Here is a 26,451-nt window from a genome sequence, read left to right as displayed (position 1 = left end):
TCCTTTGTTGTTCTGCGTGACTTCAAGACCTATACATATCACTAAACAATAGATATTAATTTAACTTGTTTTTGAACTTGACGTAAATGAAATCATGTTTCTTTTTATGTCTTTTTTCGTTCACTCTACATTACGTTTATAAAATCCATCCTTGCATATAGCTGGGCCACTCAGGGCCAGTTCAAGCTTGTCCCCCATTCGTATTAGTAGTACTCTTGTTTACCGGATTTAGAGGCCCAGGCCCCTAATTCCATTTCTTAGTATTTGTGCTCTCTCTCCTCTTGGACCCTTGGGACAGATAATATCGACCTGCAGTCGTAAGGCATCGAGGAACTACCTGGAGAAGCTCTGGAGACAGCCTGTCTTTGATTCCCCTCCGTCACCTAGCATAGCTGAGCCAGGTTTCACTCATCCAAAATATGACTTATGCCATGTCTTCTAGATGATAACGTAGTATTCTGAAGCAAAGTATCATGGTCTTGTGCTTTCTTTTTTCTTTCTGTTCTCTTTTGGGAGTGACCTTAATTCACTTACCAATCATTAATTCGCTATTTGATGAGAACATGCAAAGGACTCAATCCTGATTTCTGGAGTTTTATGGCCAAGACCTCAGTTCTGTTTTCCTGTCTTGAAAGGAAAGGGGTAGAGTCCAATAACCAAATGAGCTTACTATTAGCTTATCAAGCACACACACGACCTGGTTTCTTATACATTCCAACCTATCAGGGTCCAGAAGGGATGCTGGCCTCTTTTATTTATTTTCCTAGCAACTCTTCCCCTGATTCCTTTTGTCGATGCCTCTTCTAGGGAACTCACATCCCCTACTTTGTAGTTTGCAGATAAATGCCTTCCCCCTTTGACCTATCTTTTCTTCTCCAGCCCAACCTACCCCCATGGCCCTGTTTTTTCTTTTATACCCTTTTCCTTCCTTCTCTCAGAGCTTCTCCTTTTCTGGTGAGGTTCAAAAGTTCTTCTCTCCTAATTCTGCTCTGTTTTGTTCTCTGCTGGGGTGTTGGAACCTGGGCGTCTGACGGGAAGAGAAGGGGAATTAAAATGAAAAAAAGAGGTCTGACTTCAAGTAAGATATCTGGAAAAATAAATCTTTCACACTTTCCAAATTAACAATTCTATTGGCATTTCCTACGTGATGTTTTGGGTAACCGGGTGTCTCCTTTTGTCATCCAATCATATGACTCCAGGAAGATGGAGAGAATAAGGGGAAAAAAGCCATCCTGTCCCATTGCTGAAGGTCGCGGTCAAGACAGCTAAACAAGCATAGGTTACAGACACACACACATGACCTTCACCTGTAATGCCTACCAGATTAATTGAGGCACGTCTTATAAAAAGGGCTTTGCCTATAACATTCTCCCTGGAAAGCAGTCCACAAGCAAGCAAAGCAAAACAAACAAATAAAAACAGTGTAACAAGGATGCAGAAGGCTCAGTTCTGGAGACTTCTAGAAAGGACTGTTCTGGGATTTGACATCTTTTAAGCAGCCCTGGAATCAATGGCAACCTGCAAATGATCGTTCTGAAGGTGCATACGAACAAAGAGAACTAGAAATTAGTATAACTCAAGTGGAAAAATTTTATAGTCGCTCATCTATCTGTGCTATGTCCTCAGTTAAATTCTCAAACTAGCCCACTTGCATCCATCTTAGTATAAAAATATGCAGTATAGTTATCAGTTCATCATCTCTCCTCCAAATTTGAAAATCCGCAAGAATTCAAACCATTGAAAAAGAAACTAAGATTTAAGAACCGACTATATACCTGCTTTTTAATGGGTCACCTGTGTCTGATCTAACTCTAGAAATAGAAAAAAATGGTTAGTAGAGCACTACACGCTGACATTTGTGGTCCAGAAATAAGCAGGTGGTGGTTGTCTGTTCCATTTGTCATCCTTAGCTGGAAAAAGCTTACATTCTTATACATTGAGTTGCTATAATGATTTAATGATCTATTTATTATTTGGAAAGTATTAATTTAATTAGATTCTAGATAATTGATCATTCTTTGTTATGAACTCCCAGCGAACAAATATCTCATGACCCCAACTTTTTTCTTCTCCTTGCAGACTCAGTTATCAAGTAATCCTGAGCTAATTTTGAAATCTAATGATGGATTGGAATGATTTGTCAGAACAAATTTCTATTCTTTAATACCTCTTTTATCTCTTTCTTTCTCTGTGACAGCATACTTTTATTTTAGGCTCTTCATCCTCACCCATTTTTAAAAATGATTTAGTTATAAACGTCCTTAAGTAAAACTCCTACAGATAGACACACATCCTAAGTAATTATGTAAAAACACTACGTGAAATATAAGTGACTAAATAACTGTAATTAACTATCCCCTTCTTTTTTATTTTTTATTTTTGCTTGTTGCTCGTTACTTGAGAAAAGTTCTTTCTCTGTTTCCTCATTTCTCTTTTTAGTTTACCCTGTGGAACAAAACTGACCATAATCATGGTTGGAAAATGCAAAAGCAGTGCCGGGTGTACATTTGTGAGAAAGGAGTACCATAGTTTTAAAGAAGTTACACCTAATTATCAGTGACATCAATTTGTACAACATTTATTTTATTTTATTTATTATTATTGTTGTTTTTTGTACAATTTTGAAAGAACCTAGATGTCAACATTTAGAAGCCTCATCATACTAGGACAGTGGGAAATATGGAAAAATTAGCTCGGGGTCCAATTGGGGAGAATCTTCAGTACCTGGCTAAGGAGTGTAGATTTTTTCTTAGTAGCCAGGGGGATTCACTGAAGTCGTTCTGAGCATGAGAGATAAGGAAAACAGTATTTTAGTAAGACTAAATGGGCAGAATTATGCCTAATGGATTTTAACGGGGAAAGACAGAAAAATGTGAAGATGAGTTAAGAAACAACTGTAACACTTCAAGCTTTGGGGGAAAGGGCCTGAATTAAGGTATCAGTGATGGGCATAGGAAGGAAAGTTGACGTGAGATATTGCATGGGAAGACTCAGTTGAACTTGCTGACTGAATTAAAGGTGGGAATTGTGGGAAGGGGGGAACCAAATGTGACCGTCAGTTTCTAGAGTATGGTTACCTGGCATCAAGATAGTGCCATTGGCATTAACAGTGGGAACAAAGATGATTTTAGTGTTAAATGTGCTAAGTTTGAGGCAGTAATAAGTGTCCAGGACATGGGTGGGATTTCAGGACTGGAATTTAGTAGTTGAATCTCGACGTAGAAATTTGAAACTCTTCCAATGGGGGGTTGGAATTATAATTCAATTTTAATCAGTTAAATAAACTAAAAAACCCCACTGGTATGCCTTCTCTAAGAGTTTATGATGTCTCTGAGCAAATGTATATAGTGAGAGAAGAGCAGAGAGCTGAGGACTTAACTTTGGAACTTTGGCTAATTCACAGTTAGAAAACAGAAATGGACAGAGAGGCAGTAATAACAAGTGAGAAGTGGGAAGGAGAAGTCAGAAATGAAAGAGGAGAACCAAGATAATGCAGACTAATAAGGGCCAAGGGTGGAGGAAATTTCAAGAAGGAAGTTAAAGAGAATGAAAACTGAGTAGGCGCCGAGGGATCTAACCCATAGGAAGTAATTAATGATCATCATGTGACCAATTCTATTGGTCTATTATGTAGTAGGCAAATAATAAAAATTAGTTTCTGTGGTTGAAGTCTACAAATATTTATTGGCTCTCACAGATGTTTTTCCCTTTCTCAAACTGAGTAGGATTCAGGAAGATCAGGTCTATTAAATGTGTGGTTTTTTTTAAGGGCATTAAACATAATTTGGGACAAGGTTGATTTACAAGAAGGAACTAAAGAGGAACCACTGTTTCCTCTGACCTGAAATTTTGGTCTATAATATAATGTTAGCAAATGGGAATAATTTTAAGGAGTTATTCCACAACCTTGAGAAATCTGGTTCAATCATATGCTAACCCCTGACTGGCCCAGTTCATATTCTACCAACAGAATATGATACTATTTGAAGATTATTGTTTGGTTGAGGGGTGGGCTTGAAGTTTGGGTCATATAAAATTAATGACTGCTTTTGGGACTGAATCTTTGAAATTTTGCTAGACACAGAGACATTTTATTCAACTTAAGCTTCATTTCTACTTAAAATAGTCCTGTAGTAGCTGTAAAGAAAGTAAATTCAACTTTTAATAGCTGACCCTTTGGGTGGAGCACATAGTTTATTTTCAGAAGAAGTTGGTTTTTTAAATATTCATCAGTTTCACCTCTAAGTTTTAGCTATTTGTGGCTCAGCTATAGTAAGTGTGATTATTTCACTTCTCCAAATGTCACTGCACTCTGCTACCCTTATGCTCTGAGACTCTGTCCTCAATGAAATCAGCCCTAGAGGATGCTGAGAGGGCTGAAGTGGAATGTTTGAGTAATGGAGAAGGAAAGCTCTCTAGAGAAAACTTATTTCTTTTCTCTAGGAAGAATTAATTTTCTGAATTTTATTACAGAAGCTGAAAAGACAATCTACCAAGTACAAGGCAGACAAAACCTATCCCACAGCCGTGGCTGAGAGGCCCAAGAATATAAAGAAAAACAGATATAAGGATATCTTGCCCTGTAAGTTTCATTTCTCCCTATAAACTTGTACCATCTCCCAAATTCCATTTTTCCTATCTCTTTTTACCCATTGCTTGATGTTCTTAATTCTGGAACATGGCTTTGGCAAGTAGGTTAGTTTGTACTATTTACGACTACAAAAGAACATTCATTCACTCACTCACTCACGCATTCACTCTTCAAACGCAAGGATCTACTATTCACAAAGTTAGTCCTTGCATTACAGTAAGCCTTCTTTATTAGAGTATGTCTTTCTTTTGTATTATAGATGATCATAGCCGAGTAAAGCTGTCCCTGATAACCTCTGATGAGGATTCCAGTTACATCAATGCCAACTTCATTAAGGTATACTCCATATTCCATATTCTCTAGATGCCTAAGAGGGGACGGGGGAATACCAGACCATGTTTCTTTAGGTACCTAAGAAAAAGGGAGGGAAATATACTAGGCAGGAAGAAAAGGATATTATTTGTAGTCATCCATGTAATTTCTGTTCCCCTTTAGGGAGTTTATGGACCCAAGGCTTACATTGCCACCCAGGGACCCTTGCCTACAACTACCCTGGACTTCTGGAGGATGATTTGGGAATACAGCGTCCTGGTAAGAGCAGAGTTACTTTTGTTACTATATTGTCTAGTTTTTAGGGATAAAAAGGGCAGAGAGTCAGAATACGTGACCGAGGTTCACTATGTATTAAAATTAGTGCATTTCTGGTCAGTTTCTAGAATTTTGGTAGTTGGGCACCTCTTAGTCAAAATCACGATGTCACCCTTGTTCAAGGAAGTGAAAGTTCTCATCTTGTGAGGCTCATTTGTTAATAAGAATTTACTGATTTGAACAGAGAAAAGGGAAGTGAGGGCAGAGAGAAGGACGGATAAGAGCAACAGTGTATAATTCATCAAGATATCTCTTTTGGTTAAAAAATCAAAACAAAACAGAAAAAATAATTAACACTCTCTGACCCCGGGACCTACGTATTAACTGCTTTTTCTAACTATATCGATGTTTAAGTTTCTATTTGTTTCATCCCCCCAGATCATTGTGATGGCATGCATGGAGTTTGAAATGGGAAAGGTGAGTTCGTTCTAGTATACATAAAGGTAAAGGAAAGAAGAAAAAGAAGGGGAAATTGGTAGCAGAACTTTCTTTAAATGTAACTAGTTAAAAATTATGCCCATCTTGCTAGTATTGAGTTTGGGAATGCCAAATGACTCTCAAGGCTTTTTCTGTTTTTATGCCTAAGGAGCCCTTTTGTCTATTTTCCTGGTAGACTCTATGTTTTCAAGTAAAAATAAGGTATGCATTTCCAAGTGACAGTTCATCTTCCCATTTTTATTAATCAGCCATCTTTAACTGCCAGTCAGGGCTTCTAAGTCTGTGCTGTCTGACATGGCATCACCAGCCACGTGGCCATTGAACACTCGAAATATGGCTAGTGAGACTGAGGGATCCAATTATTTTATTTTAATGAATTTAAATTTAAAAACATTTAATTTCATTATTGGAAAACTTTAAGTATGTTTGGAACAACTTGGATATGTGAATCCTTTTTAACTATAAATTTCATGAAATCTAAATGACAATAAAATATTTCCAATGAAAATTTAGCATATTGATTGAGAAATGCTACAAATATTAAAAACACTGGATTTTGAATACTTAGTTTAAAATGTCAAATGTCTAATGACTGTTTTATATCAATCACATGTTGAAAAATTTTTTGATATGTTGGCTAAGTAAGACATATTTTTTAAAATTAATTTCACTTTTTAAATTTTTTATGTGGCTATTAGAAAATTTTAAATTACGTATGTAGTTCACATTATATTTCTATTGAACAGCACCCTTCGAAACTACTGCCATTCTGAGTTGATACAATTCCAGTTAAAACCAAGGGAGCTTGGTGTTTCAGTTAGCTTGTGCAGCTTTTAGTACATGTACGATTTCTGTTAATCTTTTTGAAATACCGAAAGTATCAGATCCCTGTTTCTACTTTTTCAGAGTTCTAGGAAGTCTATAATTTATATATCCTTTAATGTTTGTTTTCCCACCCTTGGAGATTCCAGGCCATGAGGTTGCAAATTGCCACATCTAGAAGTATTAGATTAGAAGTCTCTAACCCGAGGTGAAGGACACAGAGCTGAATTTGCCTCTGAATAAGGGAGTGGTTTTGTTACCAGAAGAGATTAGAATATATGGAGGGAAATCATTATATTTTGCTTTGTGCAACAGAAAAAGTGTGAGCGCTACTGGGCTGAGCCAGGAGAGTCGCAACTGCAACTTGGCCCTTTCTCCATATCCTGTGTAAGTATTGTCTATTTCCTGGACCTACTTTATAGAGAGTAGTCTTTGAATCTTAGTCTCCGAAATAACTAATATTTTAATTGACTTCTTAGGAAGCTGAAAATGGGAAATCTGATTACATAATCAGGACTCTAAAGGTCAAGTTCAACAACGTAAGTATAGAACAGGAGCAGTAAACTCAAAAGCCTACAAAGATCAGGCAGGTAAATATATATGTATGTGACTCAACATGAGCATAAGACAGTGGGGACTGGTGGGGCCTTTGATGTTCTGGAAAAATCTTCACATTCAGAAGAGACCTTTTGTGTAATCTGTGCTCCCTAATCTATTCCATGCCATGGCACCCATAGAAAATAACATTTGTAGGGTGAATAGATGCTGTACAGTAAATAGAGGCCAGGAATCACATTGAGAGCTCAGGCTGTCCAGTCTCTCAAAGGCAGAGGGATTTAATATATCAGCATGCCTGTGACCCATTTGAAGTTTTTCAGTTGGGAAGCTCTGGTTTGGACTGTCTTCATATCTACCTCCTCTAGTGAGTGGGGCAGACAGGGAAAAGCCAGTAGTAAGTGACCTGAAATCACTTTTAATTGTTCTTAGAAGGCATGTGATCACCAGAGGTCTTATAGGGAAGAAAGCAGCATAAATTTCATAAAGGATGTAGATGCTACTTAGAAAGTCAGAGTAATCTCGTGGTAGAATGAGTTGGAGTCCTAACCTTGAACTCTGCTCTTATTTTGGCTATTTTTCTTATAGGAAACCCGAACTATCTATCAGTTTCATTACAAGAATTGGCCAGACCATGACGTGCCTTCATCTATAGACCCTATACTTGAGCTCATCTGGGATGTGCGTTGTTACCAAGAGGACGACAGTGTTCCCATATGCATTCACTGCAGGTGCGATGCTGTTGTGTGAACCTTCCACGCAGAACGAGCCAAATGTCCCTGTCTGGCCAGGACTCATGCTTTAACTGAAGGAAGACTAACTTTGTTGGAAATTAAGGTGGTAGGAGCACATAGGATGCAGGCTCCTGATCCTCACCTCACTTTTTCCCAGTTGATCGGAAAGGAATGAAGCTCAGAAATGAGAGCGATTGAAAGGAAAAGGTCCACAGCAGAAACAAAGCATGATAAATTCAACCCGAACATTAAATTAACATTTTTCTGATAAGTTACTTGTGACTAGTACAGCTCAAGAGACACTTGCTGTGAGAAGTTGCCTGGGACCTATCCTGAGGTTCAGTGTAGATGTGGCAATTTGCAAACATGCTCTGGGAAATGGGAGGGTTTAGCAAGTTTCAGTGCCTCCAGGTTTCCTTTTCCTCAGATCTTTTCCAGCTACTGTCAATGATCCAATATCTGCAACTGTACATGCCACTACTGTGATCTTTCATTTCAGTGCCGGCTGTGGAAGGACTGGTGTTATCTGTGCTATTGATTATACGTGGATGTTGCTAAAAGATGGGGTGAGTTTCTCTTCGTAGACACTTTCCATTTGTTTGCCCAGCTACTTTCAGACTTAGGAATCATTTGGTTCTTCAAAACACTTATCTCTACAATTCATCTTTTCTAGAATATTTACTTGTAGACCTGCTGTGTTGGATGATTAAATTAGTTCCTATTTTTTGTGGTTCTCAAAATGTGGTCCCCAGACAAGTAGCATCAGCATCCCCTGAGGGCTTGTTAAAAATGCAAAATCTGGGGCCCCACCCGAGATGGATTGGAGCAGAAACTCTGGAGGTTGGGCCCCGCAAACTCTTCAGGTGCTGTTGATGATGCATGGTGTCGTTTGAGGACCACTGTCCTAAGTTACATAGTCACCCTTCCTTTATCCAAACTGCATTAGTAGATGGACTCAATTTACCACAGTCAAACTTTGTGTTCTAGTCTATACATGAATAAGAAATCAGTAGTTTAAGATATGGGCTTCAGCCCTATCTGCCAACTTCTTTTATTTTGTAAAACTCATACTTGCTCATCTCCTGAGCATTCTCCCTCATATTTTTAACTTCAGACATTTGATCACCCTATGTGAAATCATTCTGAAGACCTTCTTTATGTTTTCTAGGGAAAACAGCAGGCTATAAATCATGGTGTGATGATGAGAGTCCTCTTTAGTTTTAAAAATATACCCATTTTCTAATATTGCCTCATGTTAGGAGAGCAGATATCATGAAAGTAACAAGACTATGAGAAAGTGGCAATAATTTATTAACAAAAATAGGAACAAAGGAGTAAGATATTTTTTTCTTTTTCTTTTTTGATAGATAATTCCTGAGAACTTCAGTGTTTTTAGTTTGATCCAGGAAATGCGAACACAGAGACCTTCATTAGTTCAAACCCGGGTATGGACTATGGTGAATGGATCATATCATTGTCTGAGTCTAGCTCCATCTCTCTGTTTAATAGTAAGGCATCCAAACACAGCTGACTGCTTAGCTAAAACACCAATTTACTATCAAGTGTGTCAGTCCATCCCCATTTCCTCTAACTCTGAATGTCCCAATATTTTTCTGTATCCCTTGCCCTGGGTCAAATTTCTTTAATTCCGTAATTTTACTATCTAGAAAATATTAAGAAACCAAATAGTATTTCTTACAAAAGATGTAGAAAAAAAATGCAACGAGCTGTTTGACTTATAAGAAATAAATACCTAGGTCAGGTTAACTTGAATTTTGCAGTAGTAATTCACTTCTGAAACCATAGAAAATCAGAGATAGTTTCTACTTCAGGAGGTGGTAACAGAATCTGGAGCATGCACTCTCTATGCTCATTTGTAGAAATAATGAAAAATGAAAGTAAAACCAACCATAATCCTATCACCTAGACGTAGCCACTGTTATTATTTTTCTATGGTCTCTTCTGGTCCTTATTGTATGCATACTTTAAAGAAACATAATATGTATCGTAATATTTTAACCCATCTCAGATTCCTCACACTTGTTCCCTCTATTAGGTAAGGCTCTTCCCATTTTTTCTCTCCTCTCCAGCTCAAGTTGTCCCTCCTGTGTAAAACACTCTCAACCCAAATCTCTCACTTTCTACAATATTAATTTCACCCGTATTTCCTCACCAATAATTTTAACCGTAATTCTAAATGGTCTCCATCATTCAGTCATCAAACATTTATTGATATTATGTAACAGGTACTTTTATATAATTTATTAGAACTACTTTTTACTGCTTAAATAGCAAGACCCTAACATGTTTAAAGCACTTACAAATGAACTTGCACATAAGTTTAGAGGTAAAATAATCGACAATGACAGCTCAAATATTTTTATCTAGAAGTCATGAATTGAGGGGAAAAAAGGAAGAGGTATTATAATATGAACCTTCTGTTTGGCCCACACAGGTTTTCCACTAATAGCTAGTGGAAAAAATAATTTTTTTCTTATGTTAACTGTAGGTGTTTTTCTATATTCAACCTGTGAGGGGGAAAGTTTATGTGAAATGAAAGCATTGGCTGGTTTAGTGCCGTCAGACTTAAATGAAGGCTGATCCATGTCAATGTATAAAGACTCTAGAAAGTATGCAACCTAGTTTTATAATATTAAGTTGTAATACTGAATCAATAAACAAAACCACACCCCAGTTCATAAAAAGTCCATCTCAGGTCTATTTTTAAGAGTTAGAAGACAGCTGAAACAACTTGAAATTACCTTTCACATTTTGGTATTATCAATGACTAGCTGAACAAATATCTTATCAGTTGCAGCTGCATTTTCTGACACTAATCAGGAAATAGCACAGTAACCAGTTGAGTGCTTCCTGTGCAACTTTTCTCTGATTTAAAAAAATTGTAGAGTGTACCAATGGCTGTGTTGGGTGACATAGACTCTACATTGTTCTCCTGTTAATATTATGTTTGGGAAAAGTTGTGCTTTATTTGTATACAATTATGTAAAGTATCAGGAAAAATCTTGAATAGGCCCATTCAGATAAAAAGTAGTTCAAAATCAAGTGCTGGAAATTATTTCTGAATGACTTTGGACAAATTGTCTATAAACAAGGATAATAGCCTAGCTTGTTTATAGATCAATTATGAGGGTCAAATTAAATAATACATATCAAAACCGTCTATCACCTATCAACCACAATCTACCTTTCTCCAGAAAAGGTGAAGATGGCTTTAAAAAAAAAATGCATCTAGTATGAAATAAAAATTTTAAAATGTAAGCAAGGAAAACAGAGGGGATGATGTGGAGGGAAAAATAAGTAAGAAAGTGGGGTTAGAACATAAAAAATATGCTGCAGGGTAGATCAAATATTTAGCTGTTTCTAGCAGCCTAGAAGGGCTTTGAAATCTAAAATGGGCTATACAAATGTAAGGCACTGTAATTAAACTAATGTTGATGGTCTTTTCAGGTCTGCTATCCTCGAATTTGATATTGACATGGTTCATATTCCTGAAATCTAGTTCTGTAATTCACCAAGCTTTTTGTTTGTTGTTTTCTTTTGTTCTGGTTTGTGACACTGCTCAGGAACAGTATGAACTGGTCTACAAAGCTGTGGTAGAACTGTTTAAGAGACAATTGGATATTATCATGGATAAACACTCTGGAGCAGAGGTAAACTTTAAACTTCATATTTTGTCAATTTTTTAAAAAATGTTTGATTTTGGTGAAGGGATCTCAGATTAATTACAGGACTTAGATGATTGTTTATCATCACAACTAAATCGGAGTGTCAGGTGTGCATGGGGTGCATGGCTGGCAAATCTCCTGTGGAAAAGGGCAAATTAATTGACGTACTTTAATTTAGAAAATACATCTTCTGGTTAACCTATTGCATACAATTTTTAGCTAAATTTAGAAACAATAGAAGTAAGTGAAAGGACAAGCATATATTCTTTTCCCATGTTTTAGGGAGTTGTGCGGCGAATTAGAAATGAGAGAGACAATTGCAAAGTGAAATTATCATTGAGTATGGATATAATTTTTCAGGTTACTCTAGCCTCATTTTGATTGCATATGTGTCATTAAAATTTGAGAATATTTTAGAATAGCCAAAGGTTTTAGATATAAAACAAGTATGATTTAATCAAATTCCAATTAAAAAATATTGAGTATTCTAGGAAACACTATTTTGATCTCATCACAAAAATTGATAAGTCAAGTACTTACTGTGTAATCACAAAGAATTAGGTTTTGAACAAACCTTAAGAAGACAAAACTTACTGATTTATCTCCCAGGGTATATGTAATATGCACATATTAATTTAATTTTTAATATTTTGGATTATTAATCTGAAAATATTCACTGAGGACCTACTATTTTCCCAGCATTAGGAATACAAAGTATATAAGCAAAGACCTTGATCATAATTCTTACAAGTTGATGATAAAGCATGGAGAGGAAGAGAAAGAGAGAAAAACTACTGAGGCTAGTTTTTAAGCAATCCTATAGTTAATGTCAACTCCAAGGAGCAACAATATGGTGGAAGATCATGGAAGTAAGAGTATAGTTGCCAGACAATGTCACTTACATCTTATTTGTGCCTATTTCATTGGCTAGTACCCTCTGAACAAGGTTGAATAGTAGAAGTGATGTGATCTAATTGTAATGGGAAGAGTCTTGTGTTTCACTACTTAAGTGTGATGACTTGATCAGAGATATTCATTTTTTAATTGTTTAAAGAAAGTATTCATTGATTTCTAGTTTATTAAGAATTTTTCCAGAAAGAATGTTTATTTCTGTCAATTGTATATTTTTGCATTTGTGGAATGGGCACATGGATTCTCTCTTTTAACCTATTAGTACAGTCATATCATTGGATTTGTTAATATCAACCATCCCTGTACTCATAGAAGAAACTCTTCTTGAACAAAGAACATTCTTTTAATGCATTGCTGGAGTATGTAGGCTAATATTTTATTTAGGTTCCAGGAAATAGCAATACTCAAATTTAGCACAGTAGCAGCACCATGGCTTCTGACGGTTGGGTTGTTTGGAATGAGTCCTTCATCAGTAAATGATAACATGGGAACATGGTTCAGACTCCTGCAGAGGAAACTGGTTGAAGTCAGCCAAGGAGAATTTCTGTTTCTGGGAAGATTAAGTAGACATACTTTTCTCTATTCTTCCCAGTAAGTACAACTAGAAAACCTAGACATTATATATCAACAAATATAAGAAGACAGATTAGCTAGGGACCTTGAGATCTAAGGAAAGACATGATAGTGACTTCCTTGGGTTTTCCTTTGCCTCATATATCCCAGACTTGAAACCGAAAAATCCAGCAGGTTGGAAATGCCAATGGTGCAGACAAGAGAAGACCCAACATGAGACCCCATGTTCTCTGTAGCCAAAGGACCAGAAAAGGGGTAGCCCAGCAAGACACAAAACTTTTAGATAATAATCACTCTACTCCAGTCAACACCAATGGCCTCAACCCTACCTATGCCAGCAAAGGCTGAGAGGAAGCCTAGACTGCCACCCTCATAAGACTGTAATAAAGTGCTGGGGTGGTGTTGGAGGAGGTCAGGTAGAGAGCTAGGAATTTCATCCCCTCAGGCCTGCAATGGGGTTTTCTTGTGGTGCCAGTGGAGACAACATGGGGAGCCTAGGCTTCCATTTGGCAGTAATGTGGCACCACAATGCCTCCTCATTGAAGTAGGGTCAGAAGAGGCCTAGTGGAGAACTTTCCCCATAATCCAGTAGTAATGAGGCCACCCCCACCACAGTGTCAGAGACAAAAAGGGAGCCTTTCCTATGGTGTCTCCCCTTGAGTGTCAACAGAGGTTGAGCGGGGAGACCGGTGGAGGTGGAATCTGCCTGGTGATAACAAGGTAGCAATGCGGCAGTAGCACCCCCTTTCTCCCATTAGAATGGAGTGAAAAACAAACACACATACAAACAAACAACAGCCAAAACAGATTTAACTAAGATCTAGAGCCTATTATTTCAAACCAAATGAATAAAAGACAATCAATAGATGACAACACTGAAATGACAAAAATATTAGAATTATCTGATGTATTTTAAATCAGCCATGATAAAAATGTTCAGTGAAAAATTTGCAAACATATATAAAACAAACATGAAAAATGAAAGGCTCAAAAAAGAAACAGAAGGTGTGAAGAACCGAATGGAAATTTTAGAACTGAAAAATATAGTAACTGAAACAATATATCTCAGTAGATGGGCTCAACAACAGAATAGAGTGTACAGAAGAAAGAACGAATGAACTGGAAGACAGAACAATAGAAATCACTTAATCTGAACAAAAGAAATAAAATGGACTGAAAAAAAAAAAATAGAACCTCAGGGTTCTCCCTTAGGTCTATAAAAGAAAAAATACGCCTCCCATTTGTGTCACTGAAGTCCAAGAAGCAGAGGAGAAAAAAGACAAAGCTAAAAAAGTACTGAAAGATTCATCATAATTAAACATCTGAAAACTGAAGAGAAAAATGATAGGAAGCAGCCAGAGAAAAATGATCTTAACTGTAGGAGGAAAACAGTTAGAATGATGGTGGATATGTCATCAGAAATCACGGAGACCAGAAGTAGCATAAAATTTTTTAAGGGCTGAAAGAAAAGAACTCTCAACCCAGAATCCTACACCCAGTGAAAATATCCTTCAGAAATAAAGGGGAAACAAGACATTCTCAGATGAAGAAAAACTAAGAGAATTTGTCACCAGTAGACCTACCTTAAAAAAATGGCAAAGGAAGTTTCCTAAACAGAAAGGAAATGATAACAGAAGAACATGGTAAGCAAAAACAGGGGTAGACGTAATAGGTTTTCCTTCTCTTGAATTTTCTAAATTGTTTGATGATTGAAGCAAAAATGTCTAATGTGGTTTTAAATGTTAGAGGAAAGATTTGAGACAATTATATTATAAGCAGGAAGGGTTAGGAATGTAAAGAAAAGTAAGGTTCTGTACTTGAACTAGTAAAATGATAACACCTGTAGACTGATAAGTTATGTATCTGTAATATAATACCCAGAGCCACAACTACAAAAGCTGTATACAAAGACATACCCTAAAAAAACACTAAACATGAATCAAGATGAAATTCTAAAAAATGCAGGAAAGAGAAAAAGGCAGGAAAAAGAAAAGTGAAGTGAGAAACAGAGAGAACAAACAGAAAACAAAAAACAAAATGGCAGACTTAAGCCTTGACATAATAATTACACTAAATGTAACTAGTATAACTATATCAATTAACAGACAGATTGGCAGTGTATTAAAAATATTAAAAGATTGGAAAAAATGTATCTTGTAAACATGGAAGGCAAGAGTAGCTATATTAATATCAGATAAGGTAGACTTCAGAGCAAAGAAAATTATCACAGACATTATATAATGATAAAAGAGTTAATCCACCAATAAAATATAGCAATCCTAAGTGTGCGTGGACCAAAATGAGCTAGCTGCAAGATATGTGAAGCAAAAACTGATCGAACTGAAAGGAGAAAAAAACAAATCCACAGTTACAGTTGGAGACCTCAATATCCCTCTCTTAACAACTGACAATAAAACACAACAGAAAATAAGCAGGAATATAGAACTCAACACCATCAATCAACAGGATCGAATTGATAATTATAGAACACTCCATCCAACAACACAAGGATATACATTCTTTTCAAGTGCTGATGGACCATATACCAAGATGGACCGTATCATGGGCCATTAAACAATCTGAAAAATTTAAAAGAATTAAAATTATGTAAATGTATTCTCTGACCACAATAGCGTCAAACTAATAGTCAACAACAGAAAGATAACAGGAAAAAGATCCAAAGACTTGGAAACTAAACCATACTCTTCTAAAAACCCATTGAATCAAAGAGGAAGTTTCAAGGGAAAGTTTAAAAACACATAGACTCAGCCATCAAAAAAATGAAATCTTAACATTTGCAACAACATAGATGGACCTAGAGGATATTATGCTAAGTGAAATAGTCAGAGAAAGACAAATAACATATTATCTTACTTGAACAAAATAAATGAACAAACAAAACAGAAACAGATTCATAGATACAGAGAACAAACTGATGGCTGCCAGATGGGAGCGGGGTTAAGGATCTGGGTGATAAAGGTGAAGGGATTAAGAAGGATAAATTAGTAGTTACAAAATAGTCACAGGGATGTGACATGCAGCATTAGAAGGTATAGTCAACGATATTGTAATAACTATGTATAGTACCAGGTGGGTAGTACACTAACCTGGGTGGAGGGGGTCACTTCATAAATTATATAAATGTCTAACTACTATGCTGTATATCTGAAACAAATATAAAATAATACGGAATATCAACTCTAAAAAATAATAAAAATATAATATATAATAGTTAAATAAAATAACACATTGAACTGAATACAAATGAAAATACATGTTGAAATTTGTGGGATGGAGCTACAGCCATGCTGACAGGGAAGTTTATAGCACTGTAAATGTGTACATTGGAAAATAGTAAGTCTCAAATCAATAATGCGAGCTCCCATTTTAATAATCTAGGAAAAAGAAAAGAGCAAAGCAAACCCAGAGAAAACAGAAGGAAGGAAACAATAAAGAGCAGAAATCAATGAAATTGAACATAGAAAACAATAACCTGAAAAATCAAGCCAAATAGCTGGTTCTTTTAAAAGATCAATTAAATTTACAAACCTCTAGGAAGCCTACTAAATAAAAAAAAAAAAAAAAAAAGAAGATAAAAATTACCAATATCAAGAATGAAATAGGAGATATCTCTATATGCCTGCAGCTATCAAAAGGATTATAAAGGATTATAGTATGAACAACTTATGAACAATTCAAACGCATGTAAATTTCACTGGTTAGAATGGATTGCTTCCTCAAAAAACAACCACAGCTCACTTAACATGAAATAGATCATTTGAATATCCCTGTAACTGAAACTTCTAAAAAAGAAATCTCTAGGCCCACATAGTTTCACATAAAGAATTCTACCAAAAGTTTAAGGAAGTATTAACACAATTTTATTCAATCTGTATCAGAAAGTGGAAGAGGGAGAGATACTTCCTCATTAATATTTTACCGTTTTAACCACTTTTAAGTGTACAATGTAGTAGCATTAAGTAGCTTCACAATGTGTGTGACCATCTCTATTTATTTCTAGAAATTTTTTGTTGTCCGAAACAGAAACTCTCCATGCCCCCTACTGCGACCCCTAGTAACTTCGATCTACTTTCTGTCTCTATGAATTTGCCTATTCTAGGTGCATCATAGGAGTGGAGTCATATACTATATATTCTTCTCTATCTGGCTTATTTCATATAGCATAATGTTTTCAAGGTTCATTCTTTTTGTAACGTATCAGAATTTTATTCCTTTTTGTGGCTGTAAATAGACTCTTGCTTATTTCTCTTGAAGATTCAAGCAAAGTATTCCGTTCCTGAGCAAAATCCCAGTCTAGAAGCACACGCTTATTCTCCTAATTTACCAAGAAAGTGAGTATAATTTTTAAAAATCTAAATGTTGTCTAATTGTGTCTAGGAGGCATATCTCATGCTTACGACTCATTGCGATGCTGGGAAAAAGAAGAGGCCTTTTTGGGGTACCGTATCATTATTTTATTTCTGTTTCAACAGCATAAAAGAAGCAAACAAGATGAACCAAGAGGGCGAACAAAGGATAAAGATGAAAACTGCAGAAACGTCTTCCTTTGACCTTAGGACTTCTGAAATAAGTGAAAAGGAAGCGTTAGTTTTGCACCCTGCTAAACAGAACAGTTCTTTTGAGTTTTTGGAGCTAAATTGTAGTTGTAACCAAAATGCCAACATAAGCACTGCGTGGGAGAAAAAGGCGTGCCCAGTAGTTGGTGGGCCACTCCAGAAGCATCAAAGTTTGGACTTGAGCTCCGTTTTGTTTGGAACATGTCCAAAGTCTAAACCTGTAAATGCAGCAGGAAGACTTTTCAATTCGAAGGGGCCAATAATGCGGACCAAATCAACTCCCTTTGAATTGTTACAACAGACAGACACCAAGGAGTTGGACATCAAGGAAGATTTTTCTTATTTGGAAACCCAACTGAACAATTCTTATCTTGAGCAGGCTCAAAACACGATGCATGTTTCCTCTGCAGAACTGAATTGTTCACTGCCATATGACTCGAAGCAGCAAACGTGTAATGCATCTAATGCAAAGCAGTGTGACTCTAGTGCTTTTAATGTACATTCTTACATGTCTTTAGTAGAAGATCCTTATTTTCCACCGTCATCTCCAAGTTGTGCTGGTTCTAAGATGTCTCTTGATTTACCAGAGAAACAAAATGGAACTGTGTTACCTTGTTCTTTGTTGCCAACATCCTCTATAACCCCTCATTACGATTCACGTGATTCTTTATCACTGAATCCTCCAAACAATTTCCCCCCCACACTGAGCCAAGAGACAGCAGTAGTGGGTAAGTTATTTTTAAAAGTTCATATGGCATTTTAGATTTCACTTTGTTTCTGTAGATAATTTGGTTTCTTCTCACCCTCCCCTTGTTTTCCTCTGCTTCTTTCTCCTTCCTTTTTCTCCTCAAAGAAATAAATTTAGGAATGTTTTAAAGATGTGACAAGTCGGAAATAGCAAAAACGAATAGGTAACATTCCATGATCTGTGATCCATCATCTAGGCCAACAGGAGTGCTTCTGAAGAAGGCAGTGCTCATTCCTAGAAATGTATATAGAAGGTCCACAATTTACCCTTGAACACAGAAGCAACTTCCAAAAGAACATAAAGATTTGATCAACAGAACCACGTGGTCACTCAGAATTTTTATTGCGCAACCATGTGGCTATACTGGGTTGAACAGATTGCTAAGAATGGAATTCTCTTCCTGCATGAGGTGGAAGAGAACAGAATTTCCTCTTGCCCTTTTATAATAACTTAGTAGATGAGAATATGTGCTCAGTATTCTGTGTGGGATTTTAAGTATTTTTGCACCTTTACTTTCATACTTTATCTCCTTTATAATTCTGAAATTTTGCATATTAGGCGTATTGTTTTGTTTTACTGCGTGGTTTGAAAGTGGAAGTAAATATCCTGTTAGAGGTGACGATAATAATTTGATGTGGAAGAAGATGAAAGAAAGCAAAGAGCGAGTTTAACTCTTTTAGATATGTCATCAGAAAATTATAAAGAATATTCTACCTAAATAGGAAATAAAGAGAGCTTTTGCTCTATAACATTATGGTACGGTTTCTTAATAGATTTGAGATTTGTTAAAATTTTTTTTATCTGGATATAGTTCCTCCTTTGATTAGAGTATTTGATATACTTTGATCTTGTTTTATAATTTAGTGGAATTTTATTTTTCTAGATGCCTATAATATCGTAAACTTCTCTGAGTATCAACATCATTAGAAGAGAAATCCTTATCTTCAGGGATTGTAGCAACATTGACATGTGTGCCATCTGGTGGAAGTTTCTTGTAATAGCATAAAATTTTTCTATTAAAATTCTATTTCTATAGAAATATAGAAAACCCTGTTGCACTACTGTTGTGTAGAAAACAAAAAACACCTATATTTTTTATACTTGTAGAATATAGAAATATTAAAATCTTTATGATTTTATCAAATCTGTAACTGAATCTTTGGCATGTCTAATGCTTTATGATGCTATATTGTATATTCTATGTCAATCAAAAGGAACGAGTTATGTGGAAAATAATCCAAAGCTTCCCAAATTAATATAATGTTTTGTATTATATTAACTGATACTCAGTGACTCAATCAAAATACTTTTGGGCTTTAGAAAGAATTAATACATTTTGAATAAGCAAAACCTCCTGGGTTTGCAACTTAAGAGAGAGAATTTATTTTGCTTTTCCTTAAGTGAACAGATACCAGTTTAAATATTGTAATGAGGCTTGATGGAATTTACATCAAGATTAGACTCTAAGACAATTTTTTGGATTTCTCTAATTAAAAATTGTAATTATATTTCTGCCATTTTGCATAGCAACTTCTCCAAGGATAGATGATGAAATCCCCCCTCCACTTCCTGAACGGACACCTGAATCTTTTATTGTGGTAGAGGAAGCTGGTGAGTACAGTTGAGTACAGTAAGTGTTAAAAATAAGGTGTGGATTAACAAGATTACTTCTCAAGTCCTTTCAGTGTTCCGTGTGCTGTTGCTGAGTAACATTTGCTTTCTAAAGAAATTATACACTGCTAAGATTTGGACCATATTTACTTTCTTGCAGGAGAATTCCCACTGAGTGTTCCCAAATCTTTATCTTCAGCTGTGAGGGAAAAAATTGGAACATCCCTAGAATGGAGCGGAACATCTGAATCAAACAAACCTGATCACTCTATAAGACTTAGGCCAACCAAGGTCAATAACATTTTTTTCTGATTTTACTCATTTGGAATCAACAAACTATAGTCCTACTAGGCAGGACCATTTTTAATACCTATTATTCAACAAATATTAGTTAGATAACTACATATAAAACAACACACTAGAGGATGTGGGGCATAAAAAGATGAGTAAGACACAATTATTGCCCTTAAGAAACTTAGAACTCTAGCAGTAGAGGTATAAGATGTGTACAGAAGTCTTTATTTTTGTCTATTTATTATAACGAGGCAAATATGATCAGTGCCATGTGAAAGATAAGAGATTCGAAAGTATGGGAGATTCCTTCAGGTTAGAAGCAATCAAGGAAGACTTGGTAAAAGTGGAAACATTTGAGCTGATTCTTTTAGGATAGTTAAAGCAAATATAAATGTTTCATAAGTAGATAGCTTGTTAACAATGGTCATTTGGTTGGTTGTATTGTGTTAGCTGTAATAACATTATAGAGAGTAATTTTTTGAATGATACATATCCATATTATTTAAAATAAACCTTTTAAAATAATGTTTCCTGCTTCTGGAAGAAAAATCTATGCTTTCAATGATGTTATGCCTTTATATATTCTATATTTATATATTCTATGTGAACCAACTATCTTAAAATTTCAGAGATCAGAAAAGTAATTAACTAAACAAATATTTAAACATGCCTACAAATGCAATGCTGGTAGGGAAATATACTCTGCTTTTTTAATTACAGTTTTAATTTACTAGTAATTATTTTTATTATTGTTAATAATATGCTACATGTAATGGTCTTCATCTTAACAACTCCAGAAGCAAAGAACAATCACTCCTTTTCCAAAGTCAAGAAGTAATTTTAATTTCAACAATTTACCTAATTTTCAGGGAGAAGTTCTGAATAGAAAGGAAATAGATCAAAAGAGAATCAATTTAGGACCAACTGCCATGACATGTAAAAATCATTCTAAGAGTTGATGCCTTTTCATAATTCAGCATACTTATAAATTAGGAAAAATAGGGTTAACATTTCATAACTATCTCTATAGGTATATGAAATATAATTTTAAAATGCTACTTATTGCTTTGAGTTTGTAAATTTGTGTACATATTCTTCTTTCACTTTTCCTTTTTTTTTTTTTTAGAGTGTCAAAATCCGGAGTCTCAAATCAGGTAAAAAAGAATTCCTTTGGCTTTAGATGACATTTAGTCCCAAGAATTTGTACTGTAAGAATGGTTCGTTAAGTTTAGAGTAATTTACCTCAGGAGATGGCATAGTTCCCATAATAGCTTTCACTATTTATTGATTTATTTCTGATTTTCCCAGGCTAAGAGTTTTGTCTTGTCAAGGGCAAGGTGAAGAGAGGAATTTAGAATTCTGCTGTTTGATAGATAACCCTTTAAAAAATTATTTCAGGTAGAATCTCTTAGAACTTTGCAGCAGTTCCATTCTATAGGTTTTATCATTGTTAAGAATGTGATTCTAAAAAACTATTTCTGGCCACTTAGATCTTTAATTTGCTTTCCTTCTCCATTACTTTCCCGAGCTTTGCTTGTTTTATATATTGAATAACAACATCAACAGCTAAGATTTATTGGGCACTGACAAGCACTTTACATACACTATAACAGGTGGTGGTTGTCCTTAACATATTTATTCATAACAATATATTAGTCACTTAACATAATCATATTATGTGTAAATAGGTAGTATAATATAGAGGTTAAAAACCATGGGATTTTGGAGTCACATAGACTTTAATTCAAAGTCCCAGACTACAAATAATTATCCAAATGCATAATCTTGGTTAAATTATATTCTTTATCAATTGTCAAAAATAAGCTCTCATTAAATGGTACCTATTATAATTTTTATCAGATATTTATTAAATAAGCATTTCCTAAGTGCATTTTCTAAGTGAGTTCTGTGTATCTTATATAGTGTCAGAATAGGAGGATATATAAGAAAGTATACTGCTTAATGCTTACGTTCAAATTAGGTAGACAAAATTTATACTTCCTTAGAACCATTCATCTTTGTGGCACTGATTATAATCACTAAGAGTCTGGAAAAAAAAGGAAGGTATCACTGTAGTGGTTAGGAAAGGCTTCATGGAGTAGAAGAAAAAAATTTGAGAATATGGATAGACAGAGGAAAAAGAAGAGAATTTCTGGAGTAGGGAGCACTGTAACAGTGACTCAAAGGTAGAACTAAGCATGATGAGCACAGAGAAATGTGGATAGGTTAATTTAATTGCAGTAGAGGTTCTCTTTTGGGAATGGAAAGTAAGTTGGGATAGATACAACGTGGGGAGATTCTGAAGGACTCAAAGCTAGGCAGATGAAATATCCAGAACAGGCAAATCTATATATCGAGAAAGCAGATTTGTACTGCTTTCAGTCTAATCTGAAGGGACTGGAGAGTGACTGTGAAACGAGTGTGGACTTTCCTTTTATGGTGACGAAAATGTTTGCAATTAGATAGTAGTGATGGTTGCACAGCACTGTGAATGTACTAAATGTCATTAATGGCACATTTTCTCATGTGTATTTTATCACGCACACATACACACACACAGAGGCAGAAGAATTTAGATTTGATGCAGTAAATCATAAGCATTGCCATGTTCTTCATTGGGGGAGTACAAGATGAAATGGTATTTTAAGAAGGTATTTGGCAGAGTATTGTTAATTGAAAGCTGGTTTTAGTTTTCAGAATACTTCTAACAGCACACTGGAAGATGATAAGCTACTTAGAATAGTTATCAAGTATTTATTGCCTACTATAGGCTAGTTACTGTATTAGGTACTGGAATCAAGCATCGTATCTTACTTATTTTTGCATACTACCCAGCATGTAAGGAGTAAAAAGAAAATGTGCTTTACAGACAAATACTAAGGCCTAAAAAGCAATGACCAAAGACAGGTGAAACTCTAGCACTTCACTGTATTTTCATTTTCAAAGGACATTAATATAGTATATAATTATACTCAGTACTGGATAAGAAGCCTATGTCGATAGAACACCATCTGTATCTTCAAGACTTATATCATGGGAAAATGGCTTCATTATTTAAAATCCTTTATTATAGAAAATTTCAAACCTACCATAATAGCATTACCACAACAGTAAAAATTAACAATAATTCCTTAAGATTATCTAATATTTGGACTTTGTTCAATTTTCTCAAATTGTATCTAAAATGTCTTTTTACAGCTATTTACTTGAATCTGGATTCAAAGACGACCTATTGCATTTGGTTTATATGTTTCTTAATTATTTTCAAATTTGTAGCAGTTCTCCTTCCTTTTTATATTTTTCATGCCATTTATTTATTGATGAGAGTGAACCATCAGTCCTAAAGATTGCTAATGCTCTGGATTTGGCTCTTTGTATCCTCATGGTTTTATTTACCATGTTCCTCTATCCCCAGGATTCTCTGTAAAATGGTAGATAGAACTAGAAGCTTGATCAAATTCGGGTTCAATTTCTTTAGGAGAATACTTTTGTAAGTGAACTACAAGTCTGTGGTGAATCCGAGGCTCATTGGCTAAAGAGCTAGAAGAACAAAGTTCTTGAGGTATTGGTCCTCATTCAAATAATTTTTTATTTGATTCTTTTAGGTTAATGTTGAAAAATTGTAAAAATTGTACACAACCAAAAAGAGGTCTTCACTTAGGACTTTAAAATGATGGATTCTTTTTTTTGCTTTGCTGTGTACTCTTCTTATCACAGATCTACATCAAGATCGCTCTTCTCCACCACCTCCGCTCCCAGAAAGGACCCGAGAATCTTTCTTTCTAGCAGATGAAGATTGTAAGTGACAGTACTGTCTCTCAAAAAAGTTATAAAACCAAGACTGTTAAAAGTTTAACGATAAAGTAGGACTTAAATGAAAAAGGTACAAAGAATGATTAAATAAGATAAAAATAATACATTAAAAAAACCCATAATATATTATAAAAATAATGCATAAAAAAGACAAGCTAAGAATTATTGAATGTATACCTATATATAACCTAAAGGCTTAAGAAGCTATGTAACAAAACACCTTTTTTTTTAAGGTATGCAGGCTCAACCTATAGAGACTTATTCTACTAGCTGTCCTAACACCATGGAAAATACAACATCTTCAAAACAGACATTGAAGACTCCTGGAAAATGTTTCACAAGGAGTAAGGTAAAAAAGATAGGAGTTTATCGAAACATTCCAGAGGCTTTCTATTACTGAAAGTGTCCTCATTTCCCAGACTCCCTTGAAAAGGCTGCCAGCATTCAAAAGGAAAATTAGATTAACTCTCTTTTACTAAAATTGATTGTTGGTCTCACGACAACCAAAACAAAAATAAGGAAACTGAAAAGAAGAAAAATACAATTTAGTTTAAAATATACCAGATAAAACCAGCAACTTTTCCTGATATTCAGATTGCTCTATTTCTAAATACGCAGTGTGATTCTCACATGGGTGGGAAAAATAACAAGGTAAAATCAAATGGAGACTTTGCTCTGAGTTAAAAACGGCAAGATGGAAAAATGGTTTTGTGCATTTCAATGGCTATTTTTAGGGAAATTAATCCTTTTGACTAAAGTCGATATTTCTACTTGATTGAAGTATTTTAGATTTCATAAGAAAAACTAACAGTTTTCTTTCTTCATTTTTGTAGAGTTTGAAAATTTTGAGAAACATGAAAAAGAGTAAGTTTCTTTACACTTAGTTTTTAGAATATACATATCACTTTCATAATTATGTAATTTTTCCTTATGCGACCACTCTGTGAAAAAGTTGAAATTATTCCTAAACAGAGCCTCGCTGGGGTCCTACGGATCATAATAGTCACCCCCAAAGCTTGTTCTGCCAGACTCCTCAGTGGTGGTATTGGCTAGGGAGTAAGGGGTGGAGGTTAGTTTCTGTTTGATAGCCAGAAATAATAGTATGATGTTTGGCACTTTCTACCCATCCTAAGATGCTATCATCCATATTGTATTATTTAAATTTCCCTTCAGTCTAACCTCAGATGTATTTTCTTTGAAAACAGTCACAGCAAAGCATATTGTGAAACAAATGTGTTGATTTAATGAAATAAGCAAAGTATTGACACGTTTCCATTTTTACCAAGTATTATAAGCAATAGTAAGTCTGTTGCTTACTATTTCTGCTATGTTGTAATGAAAACAAACCCCAAAGACTCCTGAAACTGTGGGAAACTGATTATTTTAGAAATCCTGTTTACAACTACAAAATATATAAAACATAGTGATATACTTTTTACAAATTTGATCCATTTGATCCAAGGACCAAAGAGCTGGTATTATCTGGAGGGACAAAAAACGCTGATGAAACTTGATTTTAGGTCTTATCTCAGTGAGAAGGTTTATTTATAGCTGAGTCTTACTCTGTTCTCTAAGTTTTCACTCTATCTTCCCATCCGTAAGCGTGTGCTCATCTGCTTTCATTGCCACACTTGATCTCTGAAGTCAACTGATTTCTCACCTTGATGGCTAAAGTATGATTGGAAAATATACTCTTTCCTCTAAAGCCAATCAAAAGGGAATGTCAACATCTCAAGAGCAAATTATAGTATAAAACAGTAGAATTAAACAGCTAAAAGCAAAGAAATGAGTGACTCGAATAGCCAACCAAAGACTGGTTTAATCAACTTAGCTTATGAAACACCTAGGTTTCTTTCTCTAAAAACAAAACAAAAACAAAAACAAAACTTTCTCTAGTTCCAGCACTGTCTTGGGGATATCAAATAAAGACAGAAATTTCAGATAGATGTAGGTTTGCATAGATTCTAGATACGGGACTCTCTGAGACTCAGAGTAAGAACTCCCAGGTCATTCACTAAATCTAAGCTAATTTCTATTCCTCAGCTGCCTTTGTCCTCTGGTTTTTTGTCCTTAAATGAAGAACAATTAGCTGGCTCCAAAACTGATCTTGAAGCTTTAGATTTATCCGCCTGCATTTGCATATGTGTCCTCTTCCCCTCCCAGGTGGTTCAGGACTCCTGAATTCCATGTGTCCTCCCTATAGCTGGATCTCTTACTGGTTAAAGCTGGTCCTATTTTTTATGAAATTAGGATTCTTCATCTTTGGTTTTCAGCTAGCATCAAAGCCTATTGTCTGTTTGTCTGTCTGTCTCCATTCATTCATTCATTCATTCATCCATTCATTCACTCATTCAATATTCACTGGGTGCCTACTATGTACCAGGCTCTCTACAAGGCATTGAGTATATGATGCTGAGGAGAACAGATACCAGACTCTGCCTTTGTGGAA

General features: G+C 35.3%; 1 protein-coding gene across 4 annotated transcripts in view; it reads left to right on the top strand.

Moving 5' to 3' along the window:
- PTPN22 (protein tyrosine phosphatase non-receptor type 22) overlaps positions 1–26,451 on the top strand; it is a 48,105-nt gene that overhangs the window by 13,961 nt on the left and 7,693 nt on the right. For 3 of the 4 annotated variants that reach the window (XM_039841241.1, XM_039841240.1, XM_039841239.1), the window contains 18 exons: positions 4,474–4,582; positions 4,851–4,927; positions 5,087–5,182; positions 5,618–5,656; positions 6,815–6,886; positions 6,979–7,038; positions 7,643–7,785; positions 8,288–8,354; positions 9,156–9,228; positions 11,368–11,459; positions 17,235–17,311; positions 17,453–18,264; positions 19,812–19,895; positions 20,056–20,186; positions 21,316–21,343; positions 23,907–23,987; positions 24,236–24,351; positions 24,836–24,866. In XM_039841241.1, coding sequence (XP_039697175.1) covers positions 4,474–4,582; positions 4,851–4,927; positions 5,087–5,182; positions 5,618–5,656; positions 6,815–6,886; positions 6,979–7,038; positions 7,643–7,785; positions 8,288–8,354; positions 9,156–9,228; positions 11,368–11,459; positions 17,235–17,311; positions 17,453–18,264; positions 19,812–19,895; positions 20,056–20,186; positions 21,316–21,343; positions 23,907–23,987; positions 24,236–24,351; positions 24,836–24,866 — 2,188 coding nt within the window. Of the gene's footprint in view, positions 1–4,473; positions 4,583–4,850; positions 4,928–5,086; positions 5,183–5,617; positions 5,657–6,814; positions 6,887–6,978; positions 7,039–7,642; positions 7,786–8,287; positions 8,355–9,155; positions 9,234–11,367; positions 11,460–17,234; positions 17,312–17,452; positions 18,265–19,811; positions 19,896–20,055; positions 20,187–21,315; positions 21,344–23,906; positions 23,988–24,235; positions 24,352–24,835; positions 24,867–26,451 lie in introns of all 4 variants that reach the window. The other variant, XM_039841242.1, reaches the window with a different exon arrangement.

Source organism: Pteropus medius, unplaced genomic scaffold, assembly GCF_902729225.1.
Source record: "Pteropus medius unplaced genomic scaffold, Ma_sr-lr_union100, whole genome shotgun sequence".
NCBI lineage: Eukaryota > Metazoa > Chordata > Mammalia > Chiroptera > Pteropodidae > Pteropus > Pteropus medius.
This window is presented reverse-complemented; position numbering and strand designations above follow the sequence as displayed.